This window comes from Salmo salar, chromosome ssa03 (assembly GCF_905237065.1).
Source record: "Salmo salar chromosome ssa03, Ssal_v3.1, whole genome shotgun sequence".
Taxonomy (NCBI): domain Eukaryota; kingdom Metazoa; phylum Chordata; class Actinopteri; order Salmoniformes; family Salmonidae; genus Salmo; species Salmo salar.
The window spans coordinates 54,834,683-54,861,238 of record NC_059444.1 but is presented as its reverse complement, the minus strand read 5'-3'; the positions used below and the strand labels follow the sequence as shown (position 1 = coordinate 54,861,238).

The following is a 26,556-nucleotide window of genomic DNA, read 5'->3' as shown; positions in this document are numbered from 1 at the left end:
TGAGCAAAGCAGTTGATCCCATTTGTAAATCAGGGAGAGGTCTCTGATTATCCATGCATATAATGATTATGTGAGCCTGTAGTGAGTGGGCTTGTGTTTCTACCCACTTCAAGTCCTAGCGTGTAGGCTTCTTTTTAAATAGTGATTTCTTTTTTTTGTTATTGAATAAGATAATGTTTTCTGTCAGGAGCGCGCCTCAATAAAAACATGGCAAGGAGCTTGCTGTGATTGTCGAGAGTGAGTGCGCGTCAAAAACGTGACTGCGCCGTATGCGCGCGCTACTCACAAGAATGCGTGTCTGCTCGGCTTATTTCTCTCCACCTTTCAGCTGAGAAAGGGCTATATAGGGAGAAGGGGAAGAGGTTGTCGAGGGAAATAAATTAGCTTCAAAACCACAGAAGGCAGCCACGGATGGAAGGCTTTGGATTGGCAAAGGGGCAGAGCAGATACTAGAATAAATTAAACCCGAGTCAATCCCGTTTCAACGGGCAGCGTTATAATCATACCAAGGTCAATACACCGAACGAGCGTACAAACCCACGTAATTTAACGTTTTAGGCTGGGTACTGAATTCGGAGACGGGGAAATCACCACCAGAAGCTGAAGATGGAGGGGGTGATGCAGGGGATGCAAGCATACGGAGCGGGTAAGGCTGGAGGAGCCTTCGACCCTTTGACGTTCTTTCAACAGCCTCAAACTATCCTTCGGATTGTGTGCTGGGTGAGTGGTCATGTTTATTTGAGCATGTCGTTGTTTAAATTATTCAAGAGTGGAGGACACGGGCATCTGTGTACAGCAAAATATCTACAAACATTCGAGAAATGTGTAGGATTTAAAAGCAAACCGATTGATTGCCTAGGAATCAATCTGTTAACCCCATAGGTAAGGCTATATACCCTGCTTACGCACACATTTCAGTGGAAGGGCGTTAATGAAACGCACAGAATAAATATTGTTTTCAGTCATAATATTTGACAACTGACTATAGCTACCTTGTCTTGAAAACCATTTGTGTTCAATTAAAATGTTATGGCTACCACTGAATTAAAGACCCCTATTTTATAGACTACTAAATGCCAGTTAAAGTGGCAGTCAGTAGTTCAAACAATTCAAAGCAACACACCCAGCCACTATTACCCTAAAAAGCTGAGGAATGGAGCTGGAGTAATATAACCACTCTCAAATTCATAGACAGAGCTATGGATCCAAGGACTGACCATCCATACTATTAACATTCTAGTTTTAACCATGTTTTGAGGGTATAGAGTGTTTGTTTACATTTACTTTGTTTACAAACATTGGCGTAAAAAAAAGCTTATATTTTGTTCTTATGGGGTAAGACAGTTGAGCTAAGCTCATGGGGTATTTATAAGTTATATTCTTAAAGAATCAATGGGTGCATATCAATAATTTGTGTCCAAAAATTGATGTAGCAACTGCAGATTGCCCCTTTTATCAGGCTGCGTTTACACAGGCCAACCTGGAATCAGGGGTAGACGTAACATAGCAAACCAAAATCCGTCACATTGAAATAAGCATGATTTGTTACGTTTGGTATTAATTTGTCGATGATATGTTACGAATTACAATTCGTATGATATTTTACGAATTGCAATTAATACAATGTGTTACGAATTTGCAATATGTATGATATGTTACCAATTCCAATTTGGTGTGGCTAACATTAGCTAGGTAGCTAGGTGGCTAACGTTAAGAAAGGAGTTAAGTGTAACCTGTGTGAAATGGCTAGTTAGTTAGCGGTGCATGCATCACTCGCTCTGAGACCTTGAAGTAGTTGTTTCCCTTGCTCTGCAAGGTCCACGTCTTTTGTGGAGCAGTAGGTAACGATGCTTTGTGGGAGGCACTTGTTGATGTGTTCAGAGGGTCCTTTGTTCAAGCCCAAGTTGGGGTGAGGAGAGGGATGTAAGCAACACTGTTACGTTGGTGCTGTGACCCAGATCACTGGTTGCAGTGGAAAAGGAGGTTGTCAAAAGGGGAGGAGTTAGTGTAACTGGTGTGAAATGACTAGCTAGTTAGTGGTGCGCGCTAATAGCGTTTCAATCGGTGACATCACACCCTCAGACCTTGAAGTAGTTGTTTCCCTTGCTCTGCAAGGGTTGCGGCTTTTGTGGAGCGATAGGTAACGATGCTTCGTGGGAGGCAGTTGTTGTGTTCACTGGGTCCCTGATTCGATCCCAGGTTGGGGAGAGGAGAGGGATGGAATCAGCACTGTTACATAAGGATGGGGTTAAGGATAGGAGTTAGGTTAAGGTTAGGGAAGGGTTAGCTAACCTGCAAAGTAAACTCAGCAAAAAAATAAAGGTCCTCTCACTGTCAACTGCGTTTATTTTCAGCAAACTTAACATGTGTAAATATGTGTATGAGCATAACAAGATTCAACAACTGAGACATAAACTGAACAAGTTCCACAGACATGTGAGGAACAGAAATGGAATAATGTGTCCCTAATCAAAGGGACACAGGGGGGGTCAAAATCAAAAGTAACAGTCACTATCTGGTGTGGCCACCAGCTGCATAAAGTACTGCAGTGCATCTCCTCCTCATGGACTGCACCAGATTTGCCAGTTCTTGCTGTGAGATGTTTCCCCACTCTTCCACCAAGGCACCTGCAAGTTCCCAGACATTTCTAGGGGGAATGGCCCTAGCCCTCAACAGGTCCCAGACGTGCTCAATGGGATTGAGATCCGGCTCTTCACTGGCCATGGCAGAACACTGACATTCCTGTCTTGCAGGAAATCACGCACAAAATGAGCAGTATGGCTGGTGGCATTGTCATGCTGGAGGGTCATGTCAGGATGAGCCTGCAGGAAGGGTACCACATGAGGGAGGGGGATGTCTTCCCTGTAATGCACAGCGTTTCGATTGCCTGCATTGACAACAAGCTCAGTCCGATGATGCTATGACACACCGCCCAAGACCGTGACGGACCCTTCACCTCCAAATCGATCCCGCTCCAGAGTACAGGCCTAGGTGTAATGCTCATTCCTTCGGCGATAAACGCGAATCCGACCATCACCCCTGGTGAGACAAAACCGCGACTCGTCATTGAAGAGCACTTTTTGTCAGTCCTGTCTGGTCCAGCGATGGTGGGTTTGTGCCCATAGGTGACGTTGTTGCCGGTGATGTCTGGTGAGGACCTGCCTTACAACAGGCCTACAGGCCCTCAGTCCAGCCTCTCTCAGCCTATTGCGGACAGTCTGAGCACTGATGGAGGGATTGTGCGTTCCTGGTGTAACTTGGGCAGTTGTTGTCATCCTGTACCTGTCCCGCAGGTGTGATGTTCGGATGTACCGATCCTGTGCAGGTGTTGTTACACGTGGTCTGCCACTGCGAGGACGCTCAGCTGTCAATCCTGTCTCGCTACAGCGCTGTCTTAGGCGTCTCACAGTACGGACATTGCAATTTATTACCCTGGCCACATCTGCAGTCCTCATGCCTCCTTGCAGCATGCCTAAGGCACTTTCACGCAGATGACCAGGGACCCTGGACATCTTTCTTTTGGTGTTTTACAGAGTGAGTAGAAAGGCCTCTTTAGTGTCCTAAGTTTTCATAACTGTGACCTTAATTGCCTACTGTCTGTAAGCTATTATTGTCTTAACGACCATTCTACAGGTGCATGTTCATTAATTGTTTATGGTTCATTGAACAAGCATGGGAAACAGTGTTTAGTAACCTCTCTGGCGCAGGCGTGCCGCTAGCGACCCACCTCGACAACATCCGGTGAAATTGCAGAGCGCCAAATTCAAAATACAGAAATAGTCATAATAAACATTCATAAAAATACAACTGTTATACATCAGTTTAAAGATTAACTTGTTAATCCAGCCACTTTGTCAGATTTCAAAAAGACTTTACAGCGAAAGCTTTCCATGCGATTATCTGAGGACAGCGCCCCGCTTACAAAAGCATACAAACATATTCCAACCAGGTAGAGGAGTCACGAAAGTCAGAAATAGCGATAAAATGAATCACTTACCTTTTGAAGATCTTCATCTGGTTGCAGTCACAAGAGTCCCAGCTACACAATAAATGTTTGTTTTGTTCGATAAAGTCCCTCTTTATATCCCAAGAACTCAGTTTTGTTTGCGCGTTTTGTTCAGTAATCCACTGGCTCAAAGGCGGTCAAAACATGCAGACGAATACATCCTAATAGTACCGGTAAAGTTCGTTGAAACATGTCAAAGGATGTTTAATCCTCAGGTTGTCAATTGTCTAAATAATCGATAATATTTCAACCGGACAATAGCGTATTCAATAGAAAGGAAAAAGAACGAAGGGCGCGCAAACCAGCATTGCATGCTTCCCCAGTCCCCTGACAGAAAGTTGTCATTCTTCTTAATTTTTCAGAAAACAAGCCTGAAACAATGTCTAAAGACTGTTGACATCTACTGGAAGCCATAGGAACTGCAATCTGGGTCCTAACCCATTAGATACTCAATAGGCATTCAATTGAAAACCACCCACATAAAAAAAATCCCACTTCCTGGATGGATTTTCCTCAGGTTTTCGCCTGCCCTATCAGTTCTGTTATACTCACAGACATTATTTGAACAGTTTTGGAAACTTTAGTGTTTTCTATCCACTTCCTGGATGGATTTTCCTTTTAAAAAGTTAAAAGGGACATTTCTTTTTTACTGAGTTTAGTTGCAGAGTAGCAAAAAAAGTGTAGTTCAAATACATTGTAGGTCGGATAATTTATATTAACGTCTAAAGGCTTGATTTTTGTCATACTAGAGGCACTGTAAATTCTGATTGAGAAAGGCCAGTGCCTGTTGCACACTGCAACATCACCCACCTTGCAATCTGAATGGAGGCAGTCAACATTTTGAAACTACTTAATTAAACATAACTGTTTAAAACCTGGATGTTTTGAGGCATATCTTACCCTCTTCCAACCATAGGAATGTTAAGGGGATTATTTTATAAACACTTACCCATATCCCATTGATACCAGTATTTCTTTAATGTTCTCAACTTTCGTTCATTGTCCAGCAGCCAAAGATGGTCTTTGTCATATTAACCTTTTCATGCGTGACTGTCGCCCCAGCGTGAGTTGTTTTATGAGCATGGTGTCATTATGTGTACACTGTTCAAAAATGTGATTATTACGCGACAGGACAGTTAACACTCGCTGCCTGATAATTATCTATTGGCTATGTTTCAACTTGTCAATTTCTAATTATTTTATAACAACAGTTTGAATTGAGGTGTGTTCCGCCGCCTCATTAATTAATTCGCATAGAAGTAGCCCATTTCAGCGTTGCGGACAATTTTATGTTTGAGGCTTTACTGAGCCAGAGAGAGCCTGCACATCACTCATGTTTGTGCAGACATTTGTGCAGTCTTGCACGAATTGGAACATTTTCTGGCTGGCGCTTGCATTGCCTTCCTTGTTGTTTTCCTTACGAATAATAACTTTGGACATGTGTGCGTTCCTATCAAAGTAAGTTTCTTATTTTCTGTATATCGTGTTGTCGTTTCTACTGTAGGCGCATTCCGTATGTACAGTCGTGGCCAAAACTTTTGAGAATGACACAAATATTAATTTTCACAGTTTGCTGCCTCAGTTTGTATGATGGCAATTTGTATATACTCCAGGAGAAACATTAGGGACACTGATATTCTGCAAAAGGTAAAGGGATTGGACTGCTGAGGACTGGGGTAAAGTCATTTTCTCTTCATCCTGAGACCATTCATGTGTGGGGTTGCTTCTCAGCCAAGGGAGTGGGCTCACTCACAATTTTGCCTAAGAACACAGCCATGAATAAAGAATGGTACCAACACATCCTCCGAGAGCAACTTCTCCCAACCATCCAGGAACAGTTTGGTGATGAACAATGCCTTTTCCAACATGATGGAGCACCTTGCCATAAGGCAAAAGTGATAACTAAGTGGCTCGGGGAACAAAACTTCGATATTTTGGGTCCATGGCCAGGAAACTCCCCAGACCTTAATCCCATTGAGAACTTGTGGTCAATCCTCAAGAGGCGGGTGGACAAACAAAAACCCACAAATTCTGACAAACTGCAATCAGTCAGGATGTGGCCCAGAAGTTAATTGACAGCATGCCAGGGTGGATTGCAGAGGTCTTGAAAAAGAAGGGTCAACACTGCAAATATGGACTCTTTGAATCAACTTCATGTAATTGTCAATAAATCTTTTGACACTTATGAAATGCTTGTAATTATACTTCAGTAGTCCATAGTAACATCTGACAAAAATATCTAAAGACGCTGAAGCAGCAAACTTTGTGAAAATTAATATTTGTGTCATTCTCAAAGCTTTTGGCCATGACTGTATGTATGGAGCATAATGTATTTACAGTTTTTTTCAGATGTTTTCAAGTGACAAATAATGCATTCCGATTATTGCATAGATTGTAATGAACACTTAAAAGTACTTTTTTTTAAAAGGTTGTACTGACCAACATGGCGGCGCGCACAAACTACCCATTGTCGGATCACTTTCGATTTCTAAAAAGTGTTTTACTCAATTATTTCGATCAATGGTGAGCTCGCCAGTGATGTGATTTAATTATAAATAGTAATTGCTATTAGCAAATTCATATTGTAGTTTCTGTCAGCCAAGAATTATAGAAAATATAACCGCTTGTGTTATGTCAGTCTTTCCTCAGTTAGCGCTAGGACAAATGTAGCCGACATTTTCCAGTTTGGATGATTTGTGTTATGCTGTAGCTATTTCTGTGAATGTCTGAACATTGTATCCAAAAGTAAACTGGTCACATTCTGGACATAACTTTGTAAGGTCTGTGTTTGTGCAAAATGTTTCTGAAAAACCATTGTGGCCAGCTCAAATGCTAATTGTTGCGTCAATCGAAACTGGACGTTCTAATCACACCGGTTTGAGCGTATGCTCCAGGGAACAATGTAGAATAATCACACCAGTTTGTTGGTACGTGTGAAAAGGTTAACAACCCATGCGGTGCGCTTTGTAGAACAATGTTTTCCAGCTAATTGCATTTTGGAACATTCACTCTAGTAGCCTTGTGTGCATTTCTGCGCTTATAATGTGAAGAAATAGTCTAATAGTTTATCAACATTTTAAGCTAAACGATCTGTTGCATCAGCCTCATTGCTTTTAAAAAGTGTTTTGATGTACAGTAGTTGTATTAATTTGGGATCTATTGTCCCAGAGTCTTAAAAAATATATTTATTTCAAGCACAGAAAAACACAAGGACACACACAGTTTCATCCCCGATGTCTGTCTTCACTAGTAGCCTACTTTGGAGCTGCGATAGCTTTGAGAAGGGCCCGATTATGTGACGGGCATTGGCTAATAAGAATAGAAATATCTGAGAGAGCCATGTGAGTGAGAGGTGCTTCGGAGCAGGCTGATTGGCAGCCGGGAGAAAGGAATTATAATTACTATGTTCAGCCGAAGGGAACAACGGCCACTTTGGCCACAAGGCATGGATTTTTTTAGGGGGCATTATGGCCATACAAGGGGGCATTGACGGGCCATCAATGCCACCAGGAAATTCGAGCCCTGGTAACCGTACCAAATGTAACATATCATACTAATTTGAGGGGGCCCGGATTTTCGTTTACTATGTTACGTCTAGTCTGAGACCAACCGGCACAGGCAGCTCAATTCTTTTTTTTAAATAATTTTTTCTCACTAATAGGTCTTTTGACCAATCAGATCAGCTTTGTAAAAGAGCTGATGTATAATGATCTGATTGGTCAAAAGACCATTACTTGGCAAAATATTAGAATTGGTCTGTCTGTGTAAATGCAGACAGGCTATTTTTGGAACCATCTCAGAACTCAATAGACAAGCATGGAAGGATTTTCAGTCTGACACAAATCAATGTGATAACGAGAGCTTGATTTCCTCTCGTTAAAGGGAGATTTCGGGATTTTGGCAATGAGCATGCTAGCGCAATGAGTATATGGGTATCCACTAATGCAAGTTAGCATTGGCTCGCAAAACTATCTCTAACTTCCTTCGTACTGGACATAGAGACATAAAAATGGTATCCACAAGTTAATCTGACTAGATAAAGGGCTTCATTGCCAAAATCCCAAAGTATCCCTTTAAAGTTATTGTTATTATGGAAATCTCTGTGCAAAATTAGTAGTGACAAGGCCTTTTTTAGGCTAGTATTTACACAGACAATGATCAGCAAGCTTAGGATTTAAAGAGTTAGTAAGGACAAGGCTTTGTAGGCTGTGATTACAAGCTCAGGTACAGTGGCGGCATGAGCCTGACGGTCAGGTTCAATTACTGGAGCCAAAGATTCCTGTCTGCTGTAGCTAGGTTCAATTACAGGGGTGGCAGGTAGCCTAGTGGTTAGAGCGTTGGACTAGTAACCGGAAGGTTGCAAGATCGAATCCCCGAGCTAACAAGGTAAAAATCAGTCGTTCTGCCCTGAACCCACTGTTCCAAGGCCGTCATTGAAAATAAGAATTTGTTCTTAACGGACTTGCCTAGTTAAATAAAGTATAAATTTTTTTTTTTAAATGTGCAGGTTCTTACATTTACATTTTAGTCATTTAGCAGACGCTCTTATCCAGAGCGTACATTTCATAAAAATTTCTTTTCGTACTGGTCCCCCGTGGGAATTGAACCCACAACCCTGACGTTGCAAACACCATGCTCTACCAACAGAGCCACTCAGGCCCTTAATGTTGCAAACAGATGTAAATGAACACGAAGGCTATTATTTGTTATCTAAACTAACCAGAGACAAAAATAATTTATTTTCTCTTGTTCTGGTGTTTCATTTAGATCTGAGAAATGACTTGAATCATGCATAATGAATGATGTTTCCAAATAGTCCTAATCAATAACTGTAGTAATCAATAGCCAAGCCTAAGACACAGCATCTCTCAAGAGTGTGTGTCTCTGTGATGTGTGAGTGCAGGGATGGGGAAAAATGGACAAAATACCATAAAGATCAATGTATCAAAATAAACTACAAAATGCTTGTAGTTTGAAATGTATTTAAATGTAGTGTAGCCCAGTGCAATACAAATGACAAAATACTCAGAAATAATTTAAATACATGTAACAGAAATAGTGTGTGTGTCAGTCTGTCAAGCATAGTGATTAGAGAAAAGGTGTACAACACTATATAGGACTGCAGCATATTTGATGTTCAGCAGATTGGGGTGGGAACTCCAATGATCATGGAGGTTTTATTCCTCATTCAGCTACGATCCAGAAATGTGTGATCAGAACCTGCTTCCACGAATATTAAGGCAAAACAAAGATGGACACCAACACATTTGTCTTGGTGGAGAGAAATCTGCCATTGTATATCGAGAAAGGGAATGTAAGCTCAGCCACTCCCATTTTAAAGTCTGCCATTGTAGCCCTCCATGCTGTGGTGATGATGATAGGTTAGTATTAACTTGCTGAACCACAGCTCTCTCTCCAGGATGAGACGGAGGCGGACCTCCCCCAACCGAGATCCTGATTGGCTGATTGAGGTCTGCTGCGTTGGCATGATGACTGTCAGAGACCACCGGCAAGATGTCACCGGCAAGCATACTCATGAGAAAGGGAGGGAGGAATGGGGACAAATGAGAGGAGGCTTGCTCACGACACAAGTATGTTATTCACCAGAGGAAGGGGACAGGGACGGTCTTCAGAATGGCTGGATCTTTGTATCATGGCAACCTTGTAACTAGGGGTGTTATAGGATGTACTAAACTGTCACGTCACATGACCTATCATCCCCCTTTTAGTTCAGCTTTCTTTTCCTTGTCCGATCATGTGCTGCCTTTTCAGTGTGAAGCCTTTGTCTGAGCAAATAGAATAGTTGTGCTTGCGAGTCATGAGGGAATGTGGAATGAGTTGTCTGTTTTTTTTTTTCTTCATTCCATGGAAGCATTCTCTGAATAACTTGGTTATTTTTCTCTGCTACTCCTGTTAATGTTGTCACTGGGATCTGTCGAATGATATGCATGATGGTGTCCCATTGGGAAACGCCTCAGTCACCAGATCAATACAAGCTTTTATTGAGCTAATTGATGAAGGGGGACCTGGAAATAGAAGTATTTTCTTTGGGTGGATCTTCGGTCCTGGAAGGCTGCAATGTCTGCTACTTTGTCAATGTTGTTACCTTGTAATTAGCAACTGATGTTTAGGTTTGGTAAATCAAAGGAGTGTAGTCTCTATTTAGTCAATGTGTTTAATTTACTAATTAGGCACAGAGGCTCAATTAAAAAAAAAAAAATGGACACTTATACCCTATTCACAATACTGAGCAGAGCTGAGCCAAACTCTACTGCACTGGCCTGATGACACATCCACCATAGTTAATGGAAGTGTATTAGACAAGACTGTGTGGGTGGGTGGCATGTTCATTCAGATGTCTGAGTCACTATAGCTGGAGCACAATTAGTTCATTTCCACAGTCAGGCTTTGCACCGGTGTTTGGCAGTAATGCTGGGGACATCGGGACAGATTTCCAAAGAGGAATGTTTGTTATGTAAGATTAAAAGGTGACAAGGTTTGGATGTTGAGCTTTTTTACCTCTGCAGAATGTTGCTAGTCCTGGTCCTTTGACTCTTGCTTGCTTTCCAAACCATTTTCAGTAGGGAGAATTGTAAAAGAAAATGTGGTGTTACCGCCTGGAACTTGTTTTTGTTTTTCGTTGCAAAACGTTTTGCTACGGTGTGTCCTGCTAAAAGCCACAGACTGTTCTTTCTTATGCCACATGGCAAGCGGTACCACTGCACAAAGTCTGGGACCAACAGGACCTTGAACAGCTTCTACCCCCAAGCAATAAGACTACTAAATAAGACTGCTAAATAGCTAATCAAATGGCTACCCGGACTACCTGCGTTACTCTTTTACACTGGCACACACCAACTTTTACACTCTACTGTTTATTATTCATCCTGTTGCCTTGTCATTTTACCCCTACCTATATGTACCTAGCCACCTCAATTACCTCGTACCCCTGCACATCCAGTCGGTACTGGTACTATATAGCCATGTTATTTAAAAAAAATCTTTATTGTTATTCATTATTCACTGTGTATTTAAATGTGTCACTATTTAATTTGGTTGGAGAATGACCCGTAAGTATGCATTTCATTGTTAGTGTACACCTGTTCTTTACGAAACATGACAAATAAATTTGATTCCAATTTTTTTATTTCAACATGACCCTGATTGATCTGAAATGTTGGTTGACCCTCGTTAAAACTTGTTGGAGTTACCAGGAGCCCCAGAGTGCAGGAGTTTCTTTTTCACATATGAACTAGAGGCCAGGGATACCATAAAATGTGTCTTTTTTTTATGGAAGTCTGAAGAGTAGTAGTCTGAAGTGAATTTTAGTCTTGTGTTGTTGGATATATATTAATTCCCAGCAGCTGTTGAGGTAATAAGCCAGAAGACTCTGCTGGGACTTTAACCCGGTGAAATGTGGTCTAGTGTTCATGTTTTGGATGCTCTCTGTTATTTTTCAGCTAGAAAATGGATAAAATGTGGTCTGTTTCATTTGACAGTTCAAATTGAATAAGTGTGTGTGTGTGCCATGAGTGTATATACACATTATGGTACAGCAGCTAAATATCATTCTAAAGCTACACTTCACCACCACAATACCAATGCTATCTTTCTCTTCTCTGTTACGAGCACGAGATTCTCGACTAGCCGTCTCTTTTCCTTCCCTCTCTCCTTGTGCTTTGTGTGATGATGATGATGATGATTCGCTGCGATGTGGAGAGGACCTCGGAGTCTGTGTGTGTGTGTGCGGCTCGTTGGAGCAGAGCTCTAATACAGTTACCAAAAACAACAATGACAGTGTGGTTTTAACACTTGTTTTTGGATAATCGTTGTCCTGCCAAAACCAGCATCTGGATCTAGACGCTCTACTGGGCACAGGGTTTTCGCCACAGCCTTTTAGGTACAGATGGACTGGGACATTTTATAAGGGCTTATGATGTAAGTAGCTGAGGCCAATCTACTCCGAGAAGACTAGTGGAGAATATGGACATCGCTTAGCTTTCCAGGGACATGGTTGTAGTAGGTCGTGGTGTGTTCAAAAACACTGTTTAGCGTTTTGTTTTTGAAGTTGCAAGTACCAACCTTGCTCTAGCAATCGGTTTTCATTTTGTAACTGGTTTTCGTTCTGTTTTTACTGTAACTAGTTGAAAGCATTGTTCTGTTGATATTTCCATAGCAAACATTGGGTTTGAAGGTTGGTTTGTCTAGGATGGATGTGCCTTTTTCCTCCCGTGTTTGTTTTTTTGTTGAGCTGTATGCTAACTATGTGTGCAAGTGTAAACCTGTAACCTTATGGTAGGCCTATATTCAGCTAGTCATCTCAATGTAGGGAGTTGGTGTTTCTGGTTTCCTGGTAGTACTTATGTGGGCATTAGGATGGAGAAAGACTTCCAGTCTTGTGACTCAAAGAATCTGGCAGTCTTGGTTGGTCCGGCTCGCTCTCTCTCCATCTCTGTGTGTGTGAACACAAGGTCACAGAGATTAAAATCGAATGATTGTGGGGGAGGGCAGAAATGTGGTGCCTGGCCAGCAAGCGGTCTGTGTAATAGTGTGTGTGTCCATGTTTGTTTGTTAAGGACTCCTTTGTGTACATCTGTATCAATGGTACTCCATGATGGAGGAGACTACACTGACGACTGAAGGAGACTAGCACAAGCAGATTCATTGAGAGGAGAGAGGGCATCCAGTGCAGTCTGCTCACAGTATGGTTATGATGGCAAGAGTGAATGGCCTCTGTTGTAGCTTGCAGCAAAGCTAAGGGGCTCTAGCTGTGATGGAGTGCATAGCCTGACTGACTGGTAGGCCTGCCTGAAAGACACCCTGCACACTAATAGGCACAACCTGGAACTCAGACAGTAATGCAACAGGATGTATTTCATTGTTAGGTTGTGGTGGTAGTGGTGCAGCAGTGAAACTGTAACACAGCCAGTGCTGCTCATCTTGAGAAAGTCATGCATAAGCAAAGTTGTATTCTTTTTTGATCTCATGATACACACACACACACACACTAAATCCCATCAGGAGTATAAAAGGCCTACTGCTAATGATCACAGGATCAGGATCCCACGTGGTGCCAGCCACAATGCCTGCTTTCATATGTCTGTGATGTGCTGGGGCCCTTGTGATCCAGACAAGACTGAGAGCTGTGCTGCTAGCCTGGTAATTATAGATCGGAGTAGGCGAATGGACCAGGAGGGAGACCACACCAGCAGACACAACTATAGATTAGGGAATTCACAGATTTACGAGATCCTGACCAAAGATCATGTCCACAAACAGAACCGCTATCCTCTTTGCATTATGAAAGTTTGTCATACGCACAGGCTACAGTGTAAACGGTGCAATGAAATGCTTACATTATGAACTATAAAACATGGTTAAGAGGAGTTTGGGATGAGAAACGAGGGCAAAGGAAGACTATCACTATTGGGATCAAATAAAGCCGGAAATTATGGAGCAGATATTTTTTTATTTAACCTTTTTATTTAACTAGGCAAGTCAGCTAAGAACAAATTATTATTTACAATGGCAGCCTACCCCGGCCAAACCCTAACCCGGACGACGCTGGGCCGATTGTGCGCCGCCCTATGGGACTCCCAATCACGGCTGGTTGTGATACAGCCTGGAATCGAACCAGGGTCTGTAGTGACGCCTCTAGCACTGAGATGCAGTGCCTTAGACGGCTGCGCCACTCGGGAGCCCAAAATAGCAGCCAGGAGGCAGTACTCTTATTTATTTTTGTAATTTTCAGAACATGGAAGAAAGGAGGCAACGATACAATCTTCATATAAATACTGTATGGTTGAAACTAGGCATTGTGAAGAGATGCTAACAAGCATGTGAGCTCTTATAGTATTGAGAATGTAATACCTCTTCTGTCAAATGATCTGGTTATGTAGTCTTTGTAGTATTCAGCTTTCAGTTCGCCTTGTACCTTCGACATATTGTGTATTATACATTGTCTGTATACACACTATATATTGTGTCTGTTTCGAAGGTAGCATATTCACATTGAATGAGAATATCAGTTTAGCAAAGAGCAGTGAGCGTACAGCACTCGGTTGGTTATGAGCCTGAGGTGTTGGGAGTTCCTGGCAACCAGGGTGGGCCAGCTTCAGCACAGCTAATGATGGTTCAATGGGAAAGATGCACATTGAAAGAAGGCTAAAGGCCATTACACTCTAGCTTTCTCTTTTCTCTCTCTCTCTCCCTCTCTCTCCTTCCTCTCGTACATATAGTGTTTTTTATCCACTCATCTGGATGCTTACCAGCCACGATCCATCAGATTCCCATGCTTCACTTGACAGATGGGAATGGGTAACCATCACACACACTCACACTGTGTATAGGGAATTGATTCACAGCCAATGGAAAAACTCTACCGAATTACAATCTATTTTGTAAAGGCACTACAGTGTGTATTTTCTGATCGAAAACAAACACACACACACACACTTGCATTCTCACTCGCGGCTCACCAACACATACAGTATTACGTCAGAGATGCTCTGTCATACCACCCCACCCCCTTGTGCATGCTCTCTCTCTGTCTTCCACATACATGCGCGCGCACCACACACACACAGTGCTGTCTGATGAAGAGGCCAGCTGTTAAAACTAGGGATGCACCGATATAAACATTTTGACCGATATCTGATATTTTCCTTGCCAAAGAAACACGATACCGATGTTTAAAATTGTAGCGGCCTTTTAAGCATTCTAGTACAGTTAAATAGTTGAAACACACACACAGACCAAATGGTTATTTTGTTGGCATTTACGTATGTCCCCATTTTACCAGTAAAACATAATCAAAACATATCTCTTTCACTTGCTGTGCTGTTTCGTTGTTCATTTGTTTCATTCTCAACCAGGATTTCATCATACATGTCAAGCAGTGAAGTTTCAGCTCTGTCTGTCCATGGCCTCTTCTGTCGTGGGTCCTCTTCCTCGGTGCGTACTGTCACTGTGTCCATTTCCATCTTGTCCAGATGTGTCTGTAACATTTCATGTAAACCCTGTTTCTTGTCTACATCGAAGTAGCGGTCCTTGTACCTACCATCTAACATGGTGTAGACACCGTAAAGAGGCTCAGAGAATGCCACCGAATTGCTTGTTCACAGCCTCTAGTAGAGAACTTTTGCAAGTTTTAGGGGGGTAGCGTTTCAATGCCATGACGGAGGGTATCACGTCTGCTGCAGATGCAGTTGATGAGCTTATTTCTCGAGTCAATTGTTCGAATGGAGCTTGGAGTGTGTTCATGTTCTCAAATGCCATTGAAATGGCAGCAGCGGTATGAAAACCAGCACATTCTTGAGCATGCAATACGGCTTTCCTCAGTACGAAATCCTCGCCGACCCACTGTGCTGTCAGACTCAGAATGCTAATGGGCCTGACATTGCTGGTCCAAATGTCAGTTGTGAAGCTAATAGCAGTGACGCCCATTAGAAAGTAGCTCATGGATGCGCGTATCAACAATACTGTGTAACTCCAGTAGGGCAACATCTGAAAAATAGCACCTACTTGCTAGTGTGTACCGGGGCTCGAGGTGCTCGACCAGTCGGCGAAAGCCAACATCATCCACGAAAGAGAAAGGTTGATTGTCAAGGGCAGGGGTTCTTAAACCATTTCAGCCTGAGACCCAAATGAGAAATTCTGTGTTTTTCCTGGGAGCCAAGAGTAGGGAAATATGCAACTGTACATAAATATCGGTACATTTCATTGCCCTTATGCCTAAAACAAATGCAATACAGACAAAAACAAAAAACAATTTGGGGGGGTGGCGCACTTGACAACATCACAACAAATGGGCAAAGGGTTCAGAACAACAACGACAAAACCTTATACATAAAATAATAATTATACCTCCACGCAAAAAGGCACTTGGCGAGTGGGAGTTCAAAGCCCCCTAATATCATTCCATCTCATCAACAAAACAAACATCAACACTGGCCTGAACCTGGATTAAAACAGTTGGGACTACTCCAGTATATGAGTCATTTTTCTAATGTATGTGAATTAAATGAGTAGAGGTTTTTGATGCTGCTGTAGTGCTATATGGTTTTATGATGTAGTAACTGGCATTGGTGCAAAAGGGGCCAGTTTTGACTTTGCTTACTGTTTCACATTGTGTCATTAGGATCTTCCTTCATCTACACTCATGTCAGATCAGGTCCTGTCATACATGTATCTGAATGTAGACAACTGGGTACACATGTGACTGACTGTGGATGTGTAGGTTTTGGATTCACCTTACCCCAAAGTGTCAGTTAGCCTTATTGAGGTGATTGGTGCGACGATATGATCATGTTGTCTTCTCTGCATTACGCCATATGTTACTACAGTGCATTCAGAAAGTATTCAGACCCCTAGACTTTTTCGACATTTTGTTACATTACAGCCTTGCTTGGTGAAGAAAAACATTTTATTTAATCTACACACAATACCCTATAATGACAAAGCGAAAACAGAAATACCTTATTTACATAAGTATTCAGACCCTTTGCTATGAGACTCAATTGAACTCAGGTGCATCCTATTTCCATTGATCATCCTTGATATGTTTCTACATCTTGATTGGAGTCCACCTGTGGTAAATTCAATTGATTGGACATGATTTGGAAAGGCACACACCTGTCTATATAAGGTCCCACAGTTGACAGTGCATGTCAGAGCCAAACCAAAGCCATGAGGTCGAAGGAATTGTTCGTTGAGCTCCAAGACAGGATTGTGTCGAGGCACAGATCTGGGGAAGGGTACAAAAAAATGGCTGCAGCATTGAAGGTCCCCAAGAACACAGTGGCCTCCATCATTCTTAAATGGAAGAAGTTTGGAATCACCTAGACTCTTCCTAGAACTGGCCGCCCGGCCAAATTGAGCATTTGGGGGACAAGGGCCTTGGTCAGGGAGGTGATCAAGAATCCAATGGTCCCTCTGACAGAGCTCCAGAGTTCCTCTGTGGAGATGGGAGAACCTCCCAGAAGGACGACCATCTCTGCAGCACTCTAACAATCAGGCCCTTATGGTAGAGTGGCCAGACAAAAGCCACTCTTCAGTAAAAAGCACATGACCGCAAGCTTGGACTCTGACCATGAAAAACAAGATTCTCTGGTCTGAAACCAAGATTCAACACTTTGGTTTGAATGCCAAGTGTCACGTCTGGAGGAAACCTTGCACCATCCCTATGGTGGTGGCAGCATCCTGCTGTGGGGATGTTTTGCAGCGGAAGGGAGTGGGAGACTAGTCAGGATCGAGGGAAAGATGAACGGAATAAAGTACAGAGAGTTCGTTGATGGAAACCTGCTCCAGTGCGCTCAGACTGGGACGAAGGTTCACCTTCCAACAGGAAGTCAACGCAGGAGTGGCTTTGGGACAAGTCTCTGAATGTCCTTGAGTGGCCCAGTCAGAGCTCAAACATCTCTGGAGAGACGTGTAAATAGCTGTGCAGCGACGCTCCCAACATGACAGAGCTTGAGAGGATCTACAGAGAAGAATAGGAGAAAGTCCCCAAATACAGGTGTGCCAAGCTTGTAGTGTCATACCCAAGAAGACTCGAGGCTGTAATCGCTGCCAAAGGTGCTTCAACAAAGTACTGAGTAAAGGGTCTGAATACTTGTGTAAATTAGATATTGATTTTTATATATGTGTGTGTGTGTGTGTGTGTGTGTGTGTGTGTGTGTAGATTTGAGGAAAAACATTCATTTAATACATTTTAGAACAAGGCTATAATGTAACAATGTGAAAAGTCAAGGGGTCTGAATACTTTCCGAATGCGCCATATGACAGATTTATATAGGATGCAAAAAATGATCAGCTTGTCCTACTGATGTACCATGCACATTGATTTTACTACTATATGCAGTAGATCAGGGGTTGCCAACTCACTTCCTGGAGCTACTGATTTTGCCAGGTTATTTTCCTTTGCATTTCTCCTTTTCTCCCTACTCAACCCTCTCTCCTCAATCCACTTCTTTCTCACACCCTTTTTATCTTCCCTTCCTCTCTTCTTCCCCCAGCTCTTCTCCATCGTGATCTTTGGCTGTATAGCCAACGAGGGCTATGTGAACCGGCCTGACGAGATTGAGGAGTTCTGCATCTTCAACAGGAACCAGAATGCCTGTAACTATGCCGTGGGGATGGGCACCCTAGCTTTCCTAAGTTGTGCTGCCTTCCTGGCCCTGGATGTCTACTTCCCCCAGATCAGCAGCGTCAAGGACCGCAAGAAGGCTGTGCTTGCTGACATCGGAGTGTCTGGTAAGCTCTGGGGTGTAGTTTCCCCTAGGCACCGATCTAGGAACAGCCTAACCTTAACCATTACCATGGTAAATGCAAAACTGAACACAGATCTGAACTGTGAACACACTTCACCCCACACAGGAAGGATGTTGGTGTGGGTCTACGCTATCTTTGACTGGGGGAAGGGGGAGGTTCTCGTGTGTTCGTTAACAGCAAAGACGGGTTGTTTTAGTTGAGAAGTTGGTCATGATAAGAGTTTGGTGTGTGTCTGGAGGCACGTGGTTTTTCTGGAGGCTCTGTGGAGATTCGGTTCAGGGGTGGGGAGGTGGATGTGGCCTTTGTCTTTAGCCTTTCTAAACTCTTAGGAAACACTGATCAATACATGGACATTGATAAAGGTCTTGTTTCTTCAATAGCCATTACGTGTGCTGGGCCCTGTCTGTATAATACCTCCTTCCTCCTTTCCTTGATGCAAGCACTCTGACGTGACTGGATTGGCGTAGAAGCAAGCTCTTCACTGCATTGATCTCACAAATTATATTATATCAGGTTGGTGATTACTTCAAGGAAAGGAGTAAAGAAGGATGCATATTAATAGTATTGGAACAGAGCCCTGGAGTTTGAATCACCGCTCTAGGACATTGGCAGACTTGAGTACTGTAGGTGCCATTTTGTATGTGCACAGGTGCCCCCCTCTGGTTAGTTGTGTGACTGATAAACCCTAACATACTCGTTATGAACTTAGAGGCTCGGTTTAGATTACTGTGAGGCTTGTAAAATGGTTGCAAAATATGTTGTGTATCAGTAGTTGATCTAATGTTTTTTATATTGTTGCATGACTAGTCTGTTATTGGCATGACATTTGTAATCTGGCATTATTGAGTATGTTACATTTTAAGAGCAGATTTTCTTCTTTAGTTTTACCATCCATAGTATTAATGATTTCTGTTTGTAATTCTCGCTTTTTCTCTCTATCTCTCTATCCTTCCTGTAGCATTCTGGTCGTTTGTCTGGTTTGTGGGGTTCTGTTTCCTGGCCAACCAGTGGCAGGTTGCCAAGGAGGAGGACAACCCTTTAAGGGAGGGCGCGGACGCAGCCCGAGCCGCCATTACCTTCGCCTTCTTCTCCATCTTCACCTGGGTACATACAGTACAACAGCCCACCATTTCATTAACCTTCCTGTCTGGCGTAATGGCCATTTGTGCGTCTACAATATTATGTATATTACACAAAATGTATTCATATCACATTTTTCCATCAGTGCCCCTTCAAATAAATTGGTTACATAACACCTTTGCCTTCTTCATCAGGCTTTAATTCTGCTGTGTCTGAAGCTTAGTCCTAACATTCTGCTCCTCTTTGTCAGTCTTAACTTACATCTGTTTAACACTGCTTTTCTTCACCTTTAGAAGTGTCTACTGTCTTCTGTTTTTCTGCAGTTTTGTAACCTGGATCTAAAATAAGGAGAGAAAGTTTATCTTCTCCTTTGGGCCTGTTTCGATTCCTCTTTTGTTTTCCATTTTAATCTTTGTCTATGCTATATTGTTGTCTATAATAACGCCTAATCTCTGTTTTAGCTAGATCTGAACAAAGTTTCTCCCTCTTTGCCAATTTAATCTTTGCCTCTGTCTTTTTAGAAAAAGCTTAACGTAATTTACGGACTATTAAGCGCACCTGAATATAAGCCTGAATTAAAAAATGTATATTATTTTGAACATAAATAAGCCGCACATGTCTATAAGCCGCAGGTGCCTACCGGTACATTGAAACAAATGAACTTTACACAGGCTTTAACGAAACACGGCTTGTAACAAAAATAAATAGGCTTTAACGAAACACGGCTTGTAACAAAAAATAAAAAATTAGCAGTAAGCTTTAGTTGTCTTTTTTAGTTGAGTCAATTCCTCACGTTGCTGTTTCCAACGTCTTATCATCGACTCATTAAGACCAAGCTCCCGTGCAGCAGCTCTATTTCCTTTTCCAACAGCCAGATCAATCGCCTTCAACTTGAAAGCTGCATCGTATGCATTTCTCCGTGTCTTTGCCATGATGAGGGTGACAAAATGACTACCGTAATCAGAATGATGGGAAGTTTGAGAGCGCTCGATTTAATCTAAACAGTAAACCAAAAAGTTGTTTGACCTTAACCCGTTCGCCAATTTCATTGGTCTAATGAAAGCTTCATGCCGCCAAAAAACTGAGCACGTCACAGAATGTGTTTTTTGGAGAAAAAAAATTTAAAGCGGGAAAAATCCAAATATTAGCTGCGTCATTGTTTAAGCCGCGAGGTTCAAAGCCTGGGAAAAAAGTTGCGGCTTATAGTCCGGAATTTACTGTAAGTTTTTTTGGTACAATCCTTCCATAAAGTAACGTATTATATCTGGTGAATATTGGGGTCATCCTCACCACCCTTTCTACCATAACTGTCCACTGACCCAGTCCCTGACCGGTCTGTCTCTCTCTAGGGTGCTCTGACACTGCTGTCCCTGGAGAGGATAAAGAGAGTGTCGTTCGAAGAAGAGTACAACAAACTATTCATTCCACAGCCCATACCACCACTAGCCTAATGATAGATATCCTGACCCTCATCCTTAACATTGTTTCCCTCACACCAACTTCCCATCCAGGCTGTCTGAATGATGTCCTCCTTAGATGGCCAAACACAGTGAAGGAGTACCTTGTATTTGTTTACTATGATTGGCTAGTGTTTACAGCTAGGATATGCTTGCTGGGTTCAGATTGCACTTCCAAAGTGCCTTGATATCAAACCATTGTCGGAAATGAGTGTCTTTTGTGGTGTTAAAACAGTGGTACTGTTGACATACCAGGTTCTCATTTCCTTGCATAGTAATCCACCATTTTATCTATGTTTACCTTTGCTGGTTGTCTCAATTCAGGAAATTATTAGAAAGTGACAAATATTTACAGAGTTCATACCAGTTTGACCCCAGACCTTGTTAGATTGTTTCTTAGATATGTAGTAATTGTTAATTTTTCACATTGTATTTCAATGCCAAAACTGCAAATCTGTGAAGGAAAAGCCTAGCTATGAACTCTGTTCACCTCCTCTCCCTAATCTAGCCTTATGCTCCCCCATACACACATGCCACAGCTGTAGCTAACTACTACAGCTTAATGACGTGCCGTTAGTGTTACCTGGTCCAGCTGGCTACAACCAATGTGAATCTTTGTCTGTTATTTTGTATTATGAGTTAGGATTAAAATCTGATTTTTTTATTTTGTTTGGGTATTTTTGCTTTGTATATGACACTGGGATAATTTGTGAATGTTCATTATTAAATCGTTGTTGTGTTGAAAAGACAAAACAAAGACGGTGCCTGATCAGGTGAAAGGTTACTTGCTTCATTCCAAGACCACTGACTGTAATGTGCTTTGACACTCCCCACTAACGGATTTAATCCTCCCGCTCTAACATTTTCTCTTTCTTTCTTCCTTTCTTCCTTTCTTCCTTCCTTCCTTCCTTCCTTTTTCTCTCTCGTTATCCCACCCTTATCATCTAACTACCATTCATCCTCCTAATCTTACTTCATACCTTTTTAACCAATGGCATGCTACCTGATATACCCCCCTCCCCCACTATCATTGGTTGAGTCTATCGTGTCATCTCATTCTGCCCATCTGTCATATTCAAATCCCACCCACACAACCCCATGTCTCCACCTTTCCTGTTTATCCCCCCACCCACCCACATACATATTGTTTTGCTATTGCTTTCATGTTGTTGCCCATCCCCTTTCCAATCGCTCGCTGCCCCCTATGGTCTGTGCCCCCTCTTCCCCTTCTCCACGCAAACATTGTTTTGCTATCGCCTCTATACTATTGCCCATTCCCTTTTCAATTGCTCTCCCGCCCCATAACACCCTCTCTGCTCTGAAGGCGGTGCAGGCCTTCCTGGGCTTTCAGAAGTACAAGCTGGGGGCTGACTCGGCCCTCTTCTCCCAGGAGTATGTTGACCCTACCGCCGACCCCAACGCTGCGGCCCCCATGGGCACTGACTACACGGGCTACACCACCGACATTGACCCCGCGGCCAGCACAGAGCTAGCCTTTGACGGCTCCGCTGGCTACCAGGGCCAGGAATACTGAGCCAGAGGGCCAAGGGAGGAGGAGAAGGCCCAGGGAGGGGTATTCAGCATCAGGGGTGGTTTAAGGGGACATGTTTGTGGCTTATGGGCCATGGGGTGGCTTAAAGGTAGCCGAGTCCCAGATCTGTTTGTGTTAGGTGTGATAATGAAATACAGAGCCTTCAGAAAGTATTCAAGCCCTTTGACTTTTTCCACATTTTGTGGTGTTACAGCCTAAATTTCAAATAGATTAAACTTAGATTGTGTCACTGGCCTACACATAGTAGCCCATCATGTCAAAGTAGAATTATGTTTTTAGAAATGTTTACATATTTAAAAAATTCAAGCTGAAATGTCTTGAGTAAATATGTATTCAACCCTTTTTTTATGGCAAGCCTAAATAAGTTCAGGAGCAAAAATTTGCTTCGTTTGAGCATGGTGAATTTATTAATTAGACTTTGCATGTTGTATCAATACACCCAGTCACTTTAAAGACACAGGCATCCTCCTAACTCAAGGAATCCACTCAGAGATTTCACCACAAGGCCAATGGTGACGTTAAAACAGTTAGAGTTTAATGGCAGTGATAGGGGAGAACTGAGAATGGATCAACAACATTGTAGTCACTCCATAATACTAACCTAAATTATAGAGTGAAAAGGAGGCCTGTACAGAATTCAAATATTCCTGTTTGCAATAAGGCACTAAAGTAAAACCTGCAAAAAATGTGTCAAAGAAATGAACTTTATGTCCTGAATACAAAGTGTTATGTTTGGGGTAAATCCAACAAAAAATAGCACTGACCACCACATTATTCATGTTTTCAAGGATGGTGGTGGTGTCTGCAACATGTTATGTGTATGCTTGTCATCGGCAAGGACTAGGGAGTTTTTACATTTTTTTATATAAAAATAAATGGAATAGAGCTAAGCACAGGCAAAATATTAGAGGAAAACCTGGTTCAGTCTGCTTTCCAACATACACAGGGAGACAAATTCACCTTTCAGCAGGACAATAACCTAAATCACAAGGGAAAATATACACTGGTGTTGCTTACCAAGACGGCATTGAATGTTCCTTAATGGCCTAGTTACAATTTTGACTTAAATCAACTTGAACATCTATGACAAGACTTGAAAAGGCTGTCTAGCAATGATCAACAACCAACTGGACAGCGCTAGAAGAATTTAAAAAATAATAATGTGCGAATATTGTACAATTAAGGTGTGCAAAGCTCTTAGACTTACCCAGAAAGACTCATAGCTGTAATCGCTGCCAAAGGATCTAACATGTATAGACTCAGGGGAGTAAATACTTATGTAAATTAGATATTTCTGTATTTAATTTTCAATACATTTCCTAAACTTTTTAAAAACATGTTTTAACTTTGTCATTATAAGGTACATTATTTAATCAATTTTGAATTCAGGCTGTAACACAACAAAATGTGGAATAAATCGAGGGCTATGAATACTTTCTGAAGGCACTGTAGGAGTTGGCAAGATAGCACTAACAGATCTGAGACTTGAATAGCTGTCAGGAACTTTGGGTGGCTAACGGGGTGGGACAGGATCAAGGGTTGGTAATCACTGTGTGTGTGAGTGAGTGCTACAACATTGCCGGCGAGGTGAAGGCAGGGTATGGGGGAGAGTGAGGGAATTCTCAGAGACCATGGTCGGTGTATGTGTCGGTGTCCGGGAGCAGTTTGCCTTTAGTGTGGGGGGGTGCAGTTTTGGTTGGCCACCTCCATGGGATCAGACAGAGTTCTAACCAGAAGAGGGGTTCTTTGCTGCAGCCTTAATTCACTTGTGTGTGTCCCAATTGTCCACCCTTCTCCCAAAGTGTGCACCTGCATACTCCCCATCATGGATAAAATGGGATTGGTGTAAGCATTGGCTGGAAGGAGTTTCCACCAACCCTTGATGGGGAGTGCGCAAATGTTCACTTTGGGAGAAAGGTGGAGAATCGGGATGCAGCCTTGGAACTCATACACACCTATACTCCCACATATATCAACACAAATTAAAGAAGGAACCTTAGGAATGCAATTGGTGTGCATAACTTCTTTCTGGCAAACATAAAGGGACTAGTCGCCTGATGATATAGGTGATGAGACCTGAACAACACAAGTCATACTTAACACCACTGTGTTTTGTGGGCCTCAACACTGTGGCCCGGTCATTGCACAATGACCTAGGACCTGCTTGCCATATCTTTTCTGCCAGTTTAGCTTTCTTTGTTTGGTGTCTACTCTTGGTCATGGAGGACTGCATTGTTTAATGTTTTCTGCCTATCTATGCCAAGTTAACACCCAAGCCAAACCCAGTGTTAACAGTGCTAAATCTGGAAGGTTATCCCATCATACAGGCCAAAGGACAGGGTATGACATACAGGAACCGAACAACTAACAGTAAAGCACAACTATAGACAAGCCACAATTACACAAATTGAGCTGTTACAGATGTGTAACCAAATTCTATAATGATGACATGAAAGCACCAATAAAGAAGACCGACGTACATAACCAACTTAAAAGCCAAGGCCTTTTCCACCAATAACCAACCCCCATGCACCAACGTTGACAGCCAACCAAAATGTGACCAACACTGGCTTGACACTAGTAACTGACAGAGTATGTCCTTAAAATCAAAGTGAGAATGTCAATTGCATACCACTGTCCTCTCTCCTCACCTTCTCAAAACCTATTGGAGGAGAAAGTCAGAGGGGTGGGATCTCTGGTTTTCTCATCCAATGGGAGAGAAGGAGGTGAGGAGAGAGGACACGAGGAGTATACAATTGAGATTCTCCCAAAGTGGCCTCGGAAGCCTCTCATTTCACTTAGCACTAGAATACCAGCAGTTGATTTCAGACAGACCAGTGCTTGTTATCTCTTCATGCCAACAGCTGAAGACCTTAGTGATTTCTTTTTCCAAATGTTCGTAATGATCCATGTATGTGTGACTGAGTGTTTTTTTTTCAAGGCAAAACATGCTAAAAAATTGTATATATATTCAACAATTATTTGTTTGAGATTTTTAAGTATATATATGATACCAGTCCAAAGTTTGGACACACCTACTCATTCAAGGGTTTTTCTTTATTTTTACTATTTTCTACATTGTGGAATAATAGCGAAGACATCAAAACTATGAAATAACACGTGGAATCATGTAGTAACCAAAAAAGAGTGTGCAAAGCTATCATCAAGGCAAAGGGTGGCTACTTTGAAGAATCTCAAATATAAAATATATTTAGATTTTGGTTACTACATGATTGTGTTATTTCATAGTTTTGATGTCTTCACTATTATTCTACAATGTAGACAATAGTAAGAATAAAGAAAATTCTTGAATGAGTAGGTGTGTCCAAACATTTGACTGGTAATGTATATACTACAGATATTATGAAAAAACAGGACATTTTTATTTTGTGGCATACATAACAAATGTGTAATTATATATGTATGAAATAACATTTTTAATACTTTATTATTAACCATATATTACTGTTATAAACTTAGATAATATATTGTACCTATTATTAAACTAGCATATGTCTATATGTATTAATGCATTTAAAGTGTGTGTGTTTCAAAGTAACTGACATCTTCGGCTTTCATTGTGTGAGGTACGCATTGTTTTCTGAATCAGGAAACATTTTCTTTGTCATGTTTTACTGTTGCAAACCTTTCTGGGGTGAAACATTTAGGTAAAACTTTGTTTGGATAGTCCGAAGTAGATGGGTTGTAGATGGTCAGTAGATGTTCAGTAACTGTCAACAACATTTCAACTAACTATCCACTAACCCTAACATTAACCCTAATCTTAACCCTTATTCTAAACCTAACACTAACCTTAGCAGACATTTGCTTATCAAGAGGTACTTAGTTGATACTATAACCATCTGTAGTTCCATCTTTTGGGACTATACAAATAAAGTGTGACCAACAACGATAAATAAAAACTGGGATAACGGGACAAAACTACCAATTATATAGACATTGTGTAAGAATTATGTGGTCTTTGTGTGCTACTACAGAGTTGAAAAAAAAATAGTTGTAATGCTTTTGATGTAATGATTTTTGATTAAATTAATCAGATAATTAATTAGGGATAAATGTAAATAATTATTTCCTGTTTGTTGCTTGTTTGTGAAAGATCTGATGTAGATGTGGTGGACTTTGTCTGGAGACGATCAATAAAGGAAAAGCTGTGGTATGGTTGAACTTGA

The 26,556-nt window shown here is 41.9% G+C and overlaps 1 protein-coding gene across 2 annotated transcripts; it reads left to right on the top strand.

The window, feature by feature from the left end:
- Positions 1-214: 214 nt before the first annotated feature.
- Positions 215-26,556, top strand: LOC106600879 (synaptogyrin-1). Of its 2 annotated transcripts, none has more exons than XM_014192624.2 (4): positions 215-720; positions 18,022-18,259; positions 19,236-19,381; positions 22,139-26,556. In XM_014192624.2, exons 1-4 carry the CDS (start codon positions 607-609, stop codon positions 22,346-22,348), a joined length of 708 nt encoding a protein of 235 aa, XP_014048099.1. In that variant the 5' UTR covers positions 215-606; the 3' UTR covers positions 22,349-26,556. The 2 variants fall into 2 exon arrangements, with proteins under 2 accessions (XP_014048099.1, XP_014048100.1); XM_014192625.2 differs by lacking the exon at positions 22,139-26,556 and adding an exon at positions 20,707-21,478 and having other exon boundaries at positions 220-720.

Coding starts and splice junctions, on each gene's coding strand:
- LOC106600879 (XM_014192624.2), top strand. CDS start 607: ATGGAGGGGGTGATGCAGGGGATGCAAGCATACGGAGCGGGTAAGGCT. Junction 721..18,021: donor TCCTTCGGATTGTGTGCTGG/GTGAGTGGTCAT, acceptor TTCTTCCCCCAG/CTCTTCTCCATCGTGATCTT. Junction 18,260..19,235: donor TGCTGACATCGGAGTGTCTG/GTAAGCTCTGGG, acceptor TCCTTCCTGTAG/CATTCTGGTCGTTTGTCTGG.